At 40.3% G+C, this 13,275-nt stretch overlaps 2 protein-coding genes across 3 annotated transcripts in view; both read left to right on the top strand.

Moving 5' to 3' along the window:
• Positions 1–1,961: 1,961 nt before the first annotated feature.
• Positions 1,962–6,600, top strand: rom1b (retinal outer segment membrane protein 1b). Its single transcript, XM_069694165.1, has 5 exons — positions 1,962–2,111; positions 3,345–3,587; positions 3,949–4,136; positions 4,726–4,972; positions 6,373–6,600. Exons 1-5 carry the CDS (start codon positions 1,962–1,964, stop codon positions 6,598–6,600), a joined length of 1,056 nt encoding a protein of 351 aa, XP_069550266.1.
• Positions 6,601–8,672: 2,072 nt separating this feature from the next.
• ccdc88b (coiled-coil domain containing 88B) overlaps positions 8,673–13,275 on the top strand; it is a 47,179-nt gene continuing 42,576 nt past the window's right edge. For both annotated transcript variants that reach the window (XM_069694486.1, XM_069694484.1), the window contains exons 1-3: positions 8,673–8,825; positions 9,982–10,130; positions 12,391–12,499. In XM_069694486.1, coding sequence (XP_069550587.1) covers positions 8,766–8,825; positions 9,982–10,130; positions 12,391–12,499 — 318 coding nt within the window. In that variant the 5' untranslated portion in view covers positions 8,673–8,765. The remainder of the gene's footprint in view (positions 8,826–9,981; positions 10,131–12,390; positions 12,500–13,275) is intronic.

Here is a 13,275-nt window from a genome sequence, read left to right as displayed (position 1 = left end):
GAGAACCTTAATATTCTTAATAAAGCCCATGACAATTAAGCAATAAGCTTGGAGAGATGTTTTGAGTGGCATTTTGTTTCAAGAGGGGCAAAACATCACTGTCAAAGATTGAATTTTCTTTGATAATACCAAGATTGTGCACCGTGAATTCATCTCAGGGTCAGACTGTCAATTTTGAGTTATTCTGTGACGTTCTGAGATGTCTGAGGGAAAATATTCAGTGATCCTACACACTGCTCCTTCAGGCCAATATGAGCAAATCTCTAAGTCAGTGTCACTGTTAACTGTTAAAAAAAAAAAACCCATAGGGAGTGGTACTGTGGTAGAACATTTATGAAAATATTTTTAGACATGTAGTGAGAGTGTATCTTTGTTATCTCTGTTGTAAGAGCTGGTAACGCGAGACTGGCTTCAACCTAACTATAGCTCTGATTCAAGCTGTCATAAATACTTATGATAACAGTTTAATCCTGCCCCACCAACCCCCCTCTCTCTTGCACTGTATTCATAATCCCCTACAAGCATAGCACTTGTCTTACTTTCACTTTGCATGAACGAGCCTCTGCCTACCCACCCTCAGTAAAGTCTTTGAGATCATTCTGGGAAAAATATCCAATTTATTTTCAGTCAAAGAATTGACCGTAGATATGTGGCCTACTTCAGATCTAATCATCAGTTTTGGTTTAGACAGATTTATGACCTTTTATGAACTCTCCAAACTAATTTGGGCTTTTGGGTCATTTCAATGACACATCATACATGACGGCAGGTTTCCTTTTTTTCAGACTCAATTCAAAATATTTTTAATTGAGTTAGGTTGAGGGAGGGGATTTAACCTGTTAGTTGGGTTTGTTCAAAATTAATTACAGAAAGAGTGGGTTTTGTGCATTTAATGTCAAGGAAAGTTTAAAAAGTTCAACTATGGCATATGCTAGTGTTTGAAGTATGACAGACGTGTGTGGATCTGTTTCAGATGGCGTAGATGTTTATTCTCTAATGACATACTATATATTTTGGACATTTTTAATATGAAAACAGTGAGTATGTAAACTAAATTTAGGTCCACACTCTCCAATCTCATGATGTTCCTACTACTTTTTAAACAGTGAGAATGTATTTCCTCTGTTTCTGAGACATCCATCGTGCCGGGCCTATGTGGATGGGTTTCAGGTAAGTCCACCTGTCATAACAATTCAATAGGCCCTCCCATACTCTGTGTCTATCAGAACAAGTTTGCTGATCAGACACTGGCCTGCTTTCCCATTGGCCCCTGGACTTTAATAGGATCCCAGGGACTCTGAGGGGGGGATTACGGTTCCAAACTCTTGACTTTGGTCATTCTCTGTGTCCTCCAACCATGGGTACAGCGGTTTAGGGGGGCGCCGCACATGCACAGACCCAGAGGGGCACAGTCAAAAGACCACATCAGACCAAGAAGAAGAAATCATTGGTTTTCACTTGAAGGGGGGTGGCCACGGCGGTGTGACCAACTGCTTGGGCGACGAAACCAGTCATCTTTGGGAAAGGATTATCTTTTCCATATTTCATCACCATTTTTCTCATATTTTCCCACAGTGTTGCTGCACTGATTTGGATTATAAAGAATCTTTTTGGGACAAATTTCAGCAACCAAGTGAAAGTGTTTGGATTATCCTCTGAGGTCGACGCTGTCCTTTACCATCTCAGGGATCTACCTTCTTATCCCCTCCACCTGGAACAACTTAGATGACCTCAACCTGCTAATAACTCACCAAAGAACTAGCGGAAGGCCTGCATTTACCCCTCACCATTCCAGCTGCACAATCCATGCGATATTGAAAAACACCTTCTTGTGAGCTCTGTCATATATATATGGATATACTAAATTTTTGACCAGATTTGACTCCTTACTGTTCTGACCAGCTTCCTCTTTCTTACTTTTTTCTCTTGTCTTTGTGCTGATCGGTGCATGGTAGTGAGCCATGGTGCTGTTGAAGATGATGTTCACCCAGCAGAGGCGGGTGCGTCTGGCCCAGGGCCTCTGGCTGCTGTCCTGGCTGGCGGTGATGTGCGGGGCCTTCATCTTTTGTCTTGGGGTTTACCTTAAAACAGAGCTCCTTCGTAGGGCCGAGGTAGGGAGACCGAAATACTGCATGCTCACATGGAAGCAAACACATTAATGCAATGTCAAACAGGAGGCCAAGTGGAGCTGAAGTCTGAAAGCATTGCATGAATTTTTCAAAGTTGAACAAATATGGGATTATAAACTCAGACTTTTGCCTTTGCCTGGTTGTTTACTGAGTCTGCTGTGCTGTCTCTTATCTGCCACTTTCATTTAAACGTAGCCCTACAGTTTAATCCACAAATGCAAATACACAGCACGCAAAATACAAGTGTAAGCATACACATTTGTGCATGTTAAATTACATTAGTGCAGTATGCTAAACAGCTCTATAAAAAACATCAGGAAAATGTTTTCCCCAAAATCATCAGAGTGTGTTGAAAATGGCTAATCTGACCAGCATGTGAAGGTCATGACCTCTTCAGGAATGGTGCACAGAAAAGTTGGAAGAATTGATATTCAGTTGGCCACACAGGAAAGCTGCAGGCCATGAACGCATGCCTTCAGATATTTATTGATCTACAGCGAGAGAATCAGATTTTTTTTTAAATCTTTTAGCTGTGTGACAACTCATGTTGCTGAGGTGGTGTAGAGATCACTATAATGAGTGAAATGTAAAAAAAAAAAAAAAGTGCTGTGTGACCAATAAAATGGTGTCAGGAAGCTCAAAGATCTTGAAGAGCTAAATCCTCCTCAATACCTAATCGACAAATACAACCTTATGCAGTTTATTTTACAATTTATGGAACTTTATCATCAACAACACTGATTATTTCACATGAAGTAGAAATCAGTTCTCCTCAATAGTACCCTGAGGCTGAGATTATTTGTCATAAACCACAGTTGGCTGGACAGACATTACATGATGATGTTAGGAGGTGGAAGTACTGCGCGTTAATTGTAAGTCTTAAATGGTAATTTTAAAACAACAATGAGGCAAAGGTGCTTTGTGGCTGGCAAGCTTTTGAAAACTCAGCCCATAATAAACTCAGTCCATAATTGACTTTTGCTGTAACAGGGGCAATTCATAAAATGTATCATCATATTGCCATATAGCGGTGGATTCCAGCATATCAGCAGCTAATTGAATCTCTTGGCTGCCAAGGTCATTTTTAGAACAGATAAGGCTAATAGAATGCAGGATTATTACCTGCTGAAGTGGGGAGAGGAAATGACAAACTGACCTGCAGTTGGCTGGTGCTTTTGTGGCAATTATTATCTTTGACTGTGCTCTTTTCTTGAGGTGATGGACAACACAGAGATCCATGTGGTGCCCAACATCCTGATGATAGTGGGCCTGGCCTCCATCGGCACCAACTGGGTTGCCAGTCGAGTGTGTCAGGACTCCCTGGACGCAAGCCGCTTCCCCCGTTGGAAGGTCCTGTTGCTGGGCTGGTTTGCTACAGCCGCATTGCTCTGTTATATGCTCATCGCCGTGGTGGTGCTCAGCTACGCCCTGCAGGGACACCTGGAAGAGTCCCTGAAGGTGGGGTCACGAGGCTGGGTGATGATTTCATAGATGAGAGGTCAGCGGGTAAAGTCAGTAAGGCCTGAAAGGAGGACACAATTGTTAAAGAGATCTGCCCTGAGCACAACATATCCTTAAGTTTCTGAAGGAGTCAGCCAGCTGTCTAAAATGTAAGAGGTAAATAGAGACTGTCAGGGGGTTTGTACTAGAAAAAAAGCTGTTCCATGGTGCAGACAGGACAAAACTATGTGTGCATCTCTCAGGATGTAAGAAAACATTCTGCTGCTTTGAAACAACTAGTTGATTTGATTTATTTATAATATATTTGGGGATTAGAGCTTACCTCCTTCCTTTCACTCACCTCTCTCTGCACTGTCAGGTGGGCCTGAGGAATGGTATCCGGTTCTACAAGGATACAGACGTGCCCGGCCGCTGCTTCCAGAAAGAGACCATTGATCGTCTGCAGATGGAGTTTCGCTGCTGTGGAAACAACAACTTCAAGGACTGGTTTGAGGTTCAGTGGGTCAGCAACAGATACCTGGACTACACTTCCAAGGACGTCAAGGAGTGAGTGAATGACAATTACGGATCAACAAGTTATGGGACGTTGGGAGGTGAGAGAGAGAAGAAACTGGACTGATGAGGGGTATACAGGAAGGAGAAGAAAGGGAAATATGAGTGACAGATAAGTAGTCTTCACATCCAAAAAGGTCAAACAATATGCTGTGGAGAAAGGAAGGAGACAGAGAGGGAGAAGAAATGATGAGAAGAGTAGAGGAAGAGTGTATTAAAAATAGATCTGGCCTTTACTTTTGAAGAGAATGACAGATATGGATGGAAAGGTTAGTCTTGAAGCAAGCACAGAAGGTTGGTCAAAGACAAAATAAGTGAAAATGAAAGCTCAAACAGGAAGGTTGTGACATGATGGACATATAAAGGGGCACTGTTCAATTCTCCTCAAGTGTGCATTGAGATGATAGTCAGACCTTTAACTGCTTTTAACATTTTCTCTGCTTTACCTTCCATGGGATGAATTTGCTTCCTAACTTCCTTCAATTCTCCCCTTGTGTCCTTTTAACTCTTCACCCATTTCTGTCTCTTTTTAATCTGTTTCTACGACCGGTTTTCATAATGTCCCTCCCCTCTCTATCTCCAGTCGTATCAGGAGTAATGTGGACAGCCGTTACTTGTTGGATGGCGTTCCTTTCAGCTGCTGTAACCCGTCCTCCCCTCGCCCCTGCATGCAGTACCACCTGATAGATAACAATGCCCACTTCAACTACGAATACCAGACAGAGGAGCTCAACCTGTACAGCCGTGGATGTAGGCAGGCCCTGACCGACTACTACATGGAGTTGATGAATTCAACTGGTCCTGGTGTGCTGTCAGTCATCTTGATACAGGTGGGTTAACTAAAACAACACTCCAGGTACTTTGTGATTGTCCTCAAACAGAAGAAAATATGGTCAACGTTTAAAAGTGTCCTTCTCCAAGTATCTGTCAGTGTGGGAGGAAGTTTTTCACACCTGTCCCAAAATTACCTCGACACACAAGCAAAAAAAAATTAATTTTAATCATGATGGTTGTCTACTGATGTACAGACTGCCATGACAACAGACAGACAGAAAACCTCACTGGCAAACATTGATTCCTGCCTTTTAATCAAACATGCACTTTCACTCCTTTGCAAAATAACAGTATTGACGGCCCATTCTATTCAAATAACAAACATTGCCACGGGCTGGAACATGATGTTCATACACGTTTAACAAAGCATCACTTCACACACTGCCCACAGCTAAACAGACAATCTATATTTTGAAATGCAACAGATCACTGTTGAGGTTTCTCTGCTCCCCTTTAACAGGGACAGATCGCTGCCGTGTTACCAAGGCATCAAGCCCAGCTGAATAATGTCTGTTTCTCAACTAAAAGTCTGCGCAATCATTTTGTCCCACATCAGACAAAGATTAAAAAAAAAATTGTATAGCACTGTCTGCAATAAAACTAAGACAACAGCAATATTTAGTTTCAGAGTTTTGGGAAATTCCTATTTCGTGTAAGTGACTTGGACCTTATGTTTTACTTTACAAAACATTAAAACCTCCACAGTATTATTAGTATTTTGGTGAGAGTATCCCCTCAACTTGACTGAGGGGAAACTGCAGAGTTTAAGTTGAGGTACCCAAATCTTAACCTTAATAATTAGAATCTGAAATGGGAAAACATTAAAAGATTATCCTTAAAAAAAAAGAAAAAGAAAATAGAAACAATTCCCTACTTTACATTTTTTCTACACTCACAAGTGGGAGTATGTATTTTAAAAGGACACTCAAACTGACCCTAGGTTTCATCTTCATGCTCAAAATGTATATATTTCCTAAAGAGCTCATTGATTCTTCCATCATCAGAGTAAATATGCCTCTCTACTATACCATAAAAGCTTTACTGTTCATTACAAATCAATGAACGTGAGTCTTTGATCTGGCTCACACAGGGTATGGAGACCATAAACGTAGCATTAAAAAACATAAATACACTCAGCTAAGAAGGGTGAAATTGTACAGGAAATGCCAATGTTAAAATCTGCATGTGTCAGAGTGCTAAGTCCTTCATAGTGTGTTTAACAGTACCTTTAATCAATCTACATATCTATGATTTAACAAAGTTGATGCTCCTCTTGAGGAATCAGCTTTTATGAGTATCTGAAGCCATTTGATCATGAAATTTGTAGATAAACACTTTCTGCTAACAGATTTCACACCCCGTTTTCACAGTATCTTTAATTCTTCTTTCTGTGCAGATGTCCGTGCTGCTGAGCCTGCGGTTCCTGCAGACGGCCGTGGAAGGAGCCATGGCTCTGGAGGACCCAGAGGGTGACAGTGAGGGTTATCTCCTCGAGAAGGGTCTGAAGGAAACTTTTGAGGAGGCCAAAGCCAAGGTCCTCAACATCCTAAAGTTTATGCAGACTGACCCCAACGCTGCTGAAGAAGACCCTGGAGCTTCAGATGAAAAGACTCCTGCCAGCTAGAGGGAAAAATGATCCAAATACAAACGAAGGAGGAAGGGATGCAGGGGGGATGTGTCTGAGGTTTTCTGGTTGTGTGAGCTGGGTGGTGGCAGGTAGGACACCTGTTGGGTTTTGACACATTAGGCTTGATTTATGCTCCATCAATGCAACAGCCGCAGCTCCCTTGCATATGGCCAAAACCAGAGCAACACATAGGGAGTCTTATCAGGCCCTGCACAGGCACCCAAACCAACATCTCCTCATGAATGTGTGACCCTCAAAGAATCTGTTCAGGAGATGTGTAGTACATTTTGTTGTATCTAGAGGAGAGTAGATTCAGTTTAAACAGGTGTATCTTAAATGTACAGAAACATATTTAACTTGTTTTGACATTTTTTGACTCAAATTTGAGAAGGTCACAATGACATGATACTAAAGTTCATTCCATGTGCAATGTATTAGTCATCTCACAGCTGTAGAGTTTGTACTAAACTGCAATGAAATGCATAGGAACCTGTTAAACTGGCATCGCACGTGAATTAAAGGTAGAAGTTTTTAACTGCTTTGTATTGTCGGCTTCCTTTTGTACATGTCAAATAATAGAGGTGTATTTAAACGGACAATGGGTTATCTGAGTTCAACAAGGAGCGTTGGATTAACTGCGTGTCTTTCTGTGTATATGTGCTTGTGTGTGTGTGAGTGTGTGTGTGTGTGTGTGTGTGTGTGTGCCCTATATGAAGCTGTCATCGTGTCTATTCTAGCAGCTCTGAAACAATCTGATAATCCTGGTGTAGTTAATCCCAGAACTGCTGCACAAGCAGTATCAGCACACAGGAACGCACTCTGTCATACAGCCACAGAAACAACACACTCATACAACATGTTGGATGTTGCTTTGCCAGGTAGAACAGTTTTTAAAATGCGTTTTATCTGCCAAGAATATCTCATGGTGATCTGTCCTATTACTGCAGGTATATCCAATGTGTGCTCCTTCTTCTTAAATAAAACTCTATCACAGAATAAATTCAATGAATGTCTTATTTGATTCTTAAGAAACAGATGAACGGACTCTCAGTGTTTGCAGAAAGATATGATCTTTAAAACATAACCAGGTAGCTGAGGTTGACATAGACTCTATGTCAATTTTTAACTTTCATCCTCTATGTCATAGAGGATAACTGTAGCTGGTTCTCTTAAATAGTCTAATTACAACACAACAAAGTGAATATATAAAGGAAGCATAAAAGATGTTTAAAAAAACAGACTATAATTTCAGAGCATTTTTTAAAAATCAGACCTTAAATATAAGATTCTCAGTAATTAAGGGGAACAAGAAGTTAGACCAATTTATCAAGGTAGGGTTACATAAATACCACATTAATAATAATTTACACATCTCAGAGAGATAGAAAGAGCTTTATGTGACCATTTTAACCCAGCTGCACTGAGTCTCTACAACATGTAATACAGCACCTAAATAAAAGCAGTGCTGCTTGGTTATGGTTATACTTCCCCTAGCAATTATGAAAACAATGACGCAAATCATAATTCTAAAACGAGGAAACAGGAACTTTATTTTCAACCAGCAGAGGTCAGGGTTGCACAGTGCTTGAATTACACCTGTTATATGGGGAACTCTGAAAACGCTACAGCTCTGACAAGTTTGTGGTAAAACCTTCACCGTAGTTTTACAGACATGAGATCAATGAGTTGTCGAGAAACGACACGAGGTAAATGTTTTATATTTGAGAATAATTTGGGAGAATAAAAACTTTTTGAAAACTATTTTCATATTAAAGCGCACAGGCGGAAATGGGCCCGTTCCACCGTCCAAATCAAACACCATCTATTCCTGCATGCAGGGATATAATACATATATAATATAGGCTGCGTTTCGTCATCTTTTCATAATTTAAACCATACAGGAAATATGTGCGGTGACGTATACAGGGTGTGTTAAAAAAAAACATGCGTTTTGAAAAATTCCGGTGTGGTTTTGCAATGAAACCAACTGACAAATCAGTCAGAGAGGAAGAGAGAGCGAGGGGGAGGGCCGCAGAAATGTCAAAGTACTTCACTTGACGCAAGATGGACTCTTCTCTCTTTGATTCACTACAGAGTTGATCATACATATTTTTTTTAATTAACTGTCTTCTGAGGAGTTTCAAGGGCCTCGTAACACAACAATGGACTATAACATTAAGGAGATGATCGAGGAATTCATGGAAAGTGCGTTGGCGCAATGGGTACGTCATTTATCATTTATCACTTTGAGTTAGAAGAAAGGTCATCATTTCTAGAAGCAGAGAGAGGAGAATAAAAACAGAACAGGAAAATGATGTAGAAAAAATAGGCAGAAATTTGCTTTAGCCAGGGACCGTTTCTGCGGCCAAATTATCTCCAGTCAGAAATACTTTCTTTTCGTGCACTCTACATCTATTCACCCAAATAAATCTAAAAGTAGGACTTGAATGAATAACACCCTTGACAGTGCCTTCTTGTATTGTGTACAGAAACGCAAACACTTTACTTCTCTTTTTGGCAGCTTCCCTTGCCTCTTAGTGACCAACTTTTATTTTTTCCTACCCTTGACACTTCCGTGTACTTGGGCTGTTTCTGATTTGAAAACAACACAGTGCTTTCTGCTGTGTATTCAGGAGAACACAGTCTTACTAAAATCAGTTGAGTATTTATTGCATTTGTAACACCACATTTCCAGCTGGGTTTTTCCACATGGGAAACCAGTCAAGAGAGGATTTTCCCTTCCGGTCAATGAGCAGTGTTTATGATATAAAGTAGATGCTCTCATTGGCTGTTGCCCCCTTCCAAAGAGGAGGTCAGAGGTCAGGTTCAACAGAATGCCTGCAGCTGGCAGAGGTTTCGAATGTGGTCAAGGGCGCTTCAGCAGGTCACTTATTCACTGACATGAGAGCTTTCACCTTGCCTCTCGTATGCTGAAGGACATCCACTGAAACCGCTCTGCCACCCAGTTCACCCTATCGTACAGGGTCTCGAGCTGCTCTGCTTCACCCTATCAGCTGAAGTGACTTGAGCTTGTTACTCTGTTTACCGACAGGGCCGTTTTTAGAAAGTGCAGGTGGGAATAAACCTCATTATATTGCAATTTGCATTGGCACAACTCATCTTAGCAGAGAGAGACCTTGGCTGCAGGCCTCCTTGGCTGCCTGTCACTGTGAAGTGCTTCCCAGTGTGAGAGCACAGATCCCACCTGTTCAGACAGGTGCACCGATTCAAGTGGCTTCCTGTGTGAAAATGTTTGCACCTCTCCATTTCCCTCCTTGTCTCTCGTCCTCTGCTCCTATTTTCTGCTCCTGTCTCTGTCTTGTCTTTGTCCACTACTTGGTTCACTTTAAAAAACGACACTCTCCCTGTCTCTTGCAGGTTCAGCTGTTTGGGGATATAGTGGAGAGTGAGGACAGTATCCCGCTCTACAGCCAGTACATGGAAGTCAACTCAGTTTCCCAGAGTGCCCGAGAACGCTACCTGAAGTTGACCAATGGGATTTTTCTCAATGAGATCATGAGGGTCATGTAAGATTGATCAGTATTTTTTGCTTCATTGCCTTGCAGCCACTGTAACAAGTTTGAGCTACCTTATAAAAAAAACTTTTAAAATACGACACATTGTTAAAGATGAAACCAATAGTGTCCGGCCATTTTGGCTTCTGACGTCTTACAAAAATCTGTGTTGTCAGGTCACATCTCAGATGTCTATGAGTTGTTAGCAGCTCCACTAAATAGTAATTTTTACCTCTACATTTCTGACATGGTTTCATTTTAGCAAATGTTCAAATGAGTCAATAGCTCAGAAAGTCCAAAACCGAAAAGAGATTTGTTGACCAGAGCTTAGTTTTTTTATTTTTTCTTCTCCCAGTAATAATCTGACAAATCATCAAATTTATCTGCTGTCCCTGTTTCTAAAACTATATAAAGTAATTCATAGCGCCAACTGCACTAGCTGCAGTAACATGCAACTGGCACACGGATGCTTAAATATTAATAATCTAATGATGTCACATATAGTATATCAATCAGAGGGACCAAACCTGTACTTTACTTTAATACTTGAACAACATTTTGCTGCTAATACTCCTGTTTTTTTTTTTTTGCAGGACTTTTACTTGTAATGGAGTATTTTTACATTTCTGTTTTGGTACTTTTATTTAAGTAAAGGATCTGAATACTTCTTCCACTACTGGGTAAAAGTGACCACTAGAGAGGTAGAATAAGAGATTTTATGAACTTGTGGGAACCTGGTTCACTCAAGCTGTAATGTTAGAGAAGAATTTGGATTTAATAAGAACAAATATGAAAATAATTATTAAAAAAAGAAAGTGTAAGTGGTAATTTACTGTAGGGCATTTTGAGAACTGAAAAACTCCTGCAATGTAGCTGTCAGTTGCAAAAATCCCTTTTGCTAGCAAGTCCAAATGTAGAAATGGTCCTACATTGGATTCTTCAATTGAACTATACTGCAGTACATTAAAAAACATCAAGATGGTGTGTCCTGGTGGTTGAGACAGTAATGTTATGTAAACAATGTAAATTGAGCTCAAGTGGCAGACAATGTGGAGGATAAAAGAAAGAGTACAAACCAACCTTGTTTTCGGTTATGTGCTATCAACAGTTTTACTCTTTTATAATGCTCAAAATACTTTTTGGGCAACAAAGGATTTATTTCTGTTGCACTTCCAAGAATGACCACTGGGAAAAACCAGCAGGAGTACAATATTGTGTTCTTTTAACAAATCCATTGCCATACTTCAATCTGTTGTCCTACATTTCCCATCTCTACCATGGATATATTAAGGAGAGATGGATACCGGACCCAAAGATGCCGTCCACTCAAGTGAATGGATGTGCTAGGAATATTTTTGTTGCAATACCATGAGCGACAACAAGAACAAATTTGTTAAGGAAGCAGTGCCGTGTCCAGCTTATTTTAAAACATCCTACTACATCTATCAAATAAAGGAAGACAATTCCTGAAAAACAGTATATTTTAAAAAGCAATAATTAAGTAGTCTGTGTATGACTTGTTTTTAGCCATGCGAACAGCATGGACGGCAATTTATGTCCTGTTTAGGATGAGCTGTAATCCCTTTGATTGACATTAAATGTAGCACCATTGTTAGGTCGGCATTTGATATATCCAGTTCTTTAGACAAATTCAAAAACAATTTTTTTAAATGTTTTGTTAGCATGCTAACACACTAAACTGAGATGTTGAATGTGGTGAACCTTTTATACTTTCTTTATCACTGTGAAAACTTTCAGCCTCTGAGTTATTTGCATGGCTGCAGAGTCGTGGCATTGTTCTTTCCTTGCGTAAAATGTGATGTAACATTTATCACACTCCCTTTCATAGCTTCACATTGTTCTGCAGCGTGTGTGAAAGGATGGTATAAATGTATGACCCACAAATTTCCAGTAAATTATAAAACAGGGGTTCCGGACTTGTGCAATCCTGTTAGTCATCTCTGCTGAATTCCTTATCTTCATGTTCAAATTTCAGCAGAAGGACAACCTTCAGTCTATTAACTGACAAGACAAGATCTGAGTCAGTATTTGTCGAACAGCTGATTAATTTGGCTTGACCCAAGCCACGTTATTTCAACAAATAATTGGATGTGGGTTCTCACTGCCTGCTTCTTGGGCTCATTAATATTTCATTCACTGCCTGCTTAAATGTACTGTTGCATAAGAATTTCTCATCTGGAGAGACACGGTGCTGGGCTTTTTGATCAAGCTGCGGTAAATACACCACTGTGTTTTTTCTGTGTTTGCCCAGAGACCCAAACCCCAAGGTGGAGCGGCTGTACGACAGGGGGAGAGATGACCACATACTGAGAGTCCAGAACTTCTCTATTTTAAATCGACATCTTCGAGCGTTCTACCAGGTAGGGGAGGATCACGGGGGGGGGGGGGGGGGGGATTTCGGTGTTTGCCCAAATCACCAGGAGTCAAATCAGGACAATGTGCTGAAAGCCAGCAAAGCATGCACAGGTCTTCTCAAGAGTTTCAGACAAGGAAAAACCCCGGGAATGTATAATGTTCCAGTCCATTTAAGCAGGGCACTGTCTTTTGATAGCTGAGATAAAATACTCAACTGTATAACTCTGCACCTTTTAAATTATACTTCAGAATTTTTTAAATTTAAATTTGTATTTCTATTTAAAATCAGATCTAGTACAGATGACTACATTTGTATGCATAATTAGCACGATATTTGGAAAAAACAACAACAGACCCTATTTCTCCATCTCATAGTCGACTCTATGAAGCTTTGGAAACAATTTCAGTCCAACAGTTTTGAGTATAAAAAATGATATAGTTATAGCAGATAAAGATAGCGACTATGTGGTGAACATAGTGGAGCATTTAGCATCCAAAGTGCCAGATATTTACCTCAGGAGTTGGTGGAAACCAAAACAGAGCTAGATGTAAATATTAGACTCACATCCATCAAGTGATCAGAAGTAAGAGTAAAAAAGCTGATGATGCTCCACATCTGCTGGATGTAACACTTTAAAAACTTGACGTGCATACATGTGGCATCAAAACAAGCAAGAAATCTGGTTTTCAACTTCAAGTTAACTTAATTTCCCTTCATATCATTTGTGTCTTTCAGTTTTGGATTATAAAACACTGCTGTCAAACATGCTGTAAAAAGTCA

This window comes from Brachyistius frenatus, unplaced genomic scaffold (genome assembly GCF_029030835.1).
Source record: "Brachyistius frenatus isolate BFR_SWC_R1_liver_20210118 unplaced genomic scaffold, ASM2903083v1 Contig_17, whole genome shotgun sequence".
NCBI lineage: Eukaryota > Metazoa > Chordata > Actinopteri > Embiotocidae > Brachyistius > Brachyistius frenatus.
This window is presented reverse-complemented; position numbering and strand designations above follow the sequence as displayed.

Coding starts and splice junctions, on each gene's coding strand:
- rom1b (XM_069694165.1), top strand. CDS start 1,962: ATGGTGCTGTTGAAGATGATGTTCACCCAGCAGAGGCGGGTGCGTCTG. Junction 3,588..3,948: donor ACCTGGAAGAGTCCCTGAAG/GTGGGGTCACGA, acceptor CTGCACTGTCAG/GTGGGCCTGAGGAATGGTAT. Junction 4,973..6,372: donor TGTCAGTCATCTTGATACAG/GTGGGTTAACTA, acceptor CTTTCTGTGCAG/ATGTCCGTGCTGCTGAGCCT.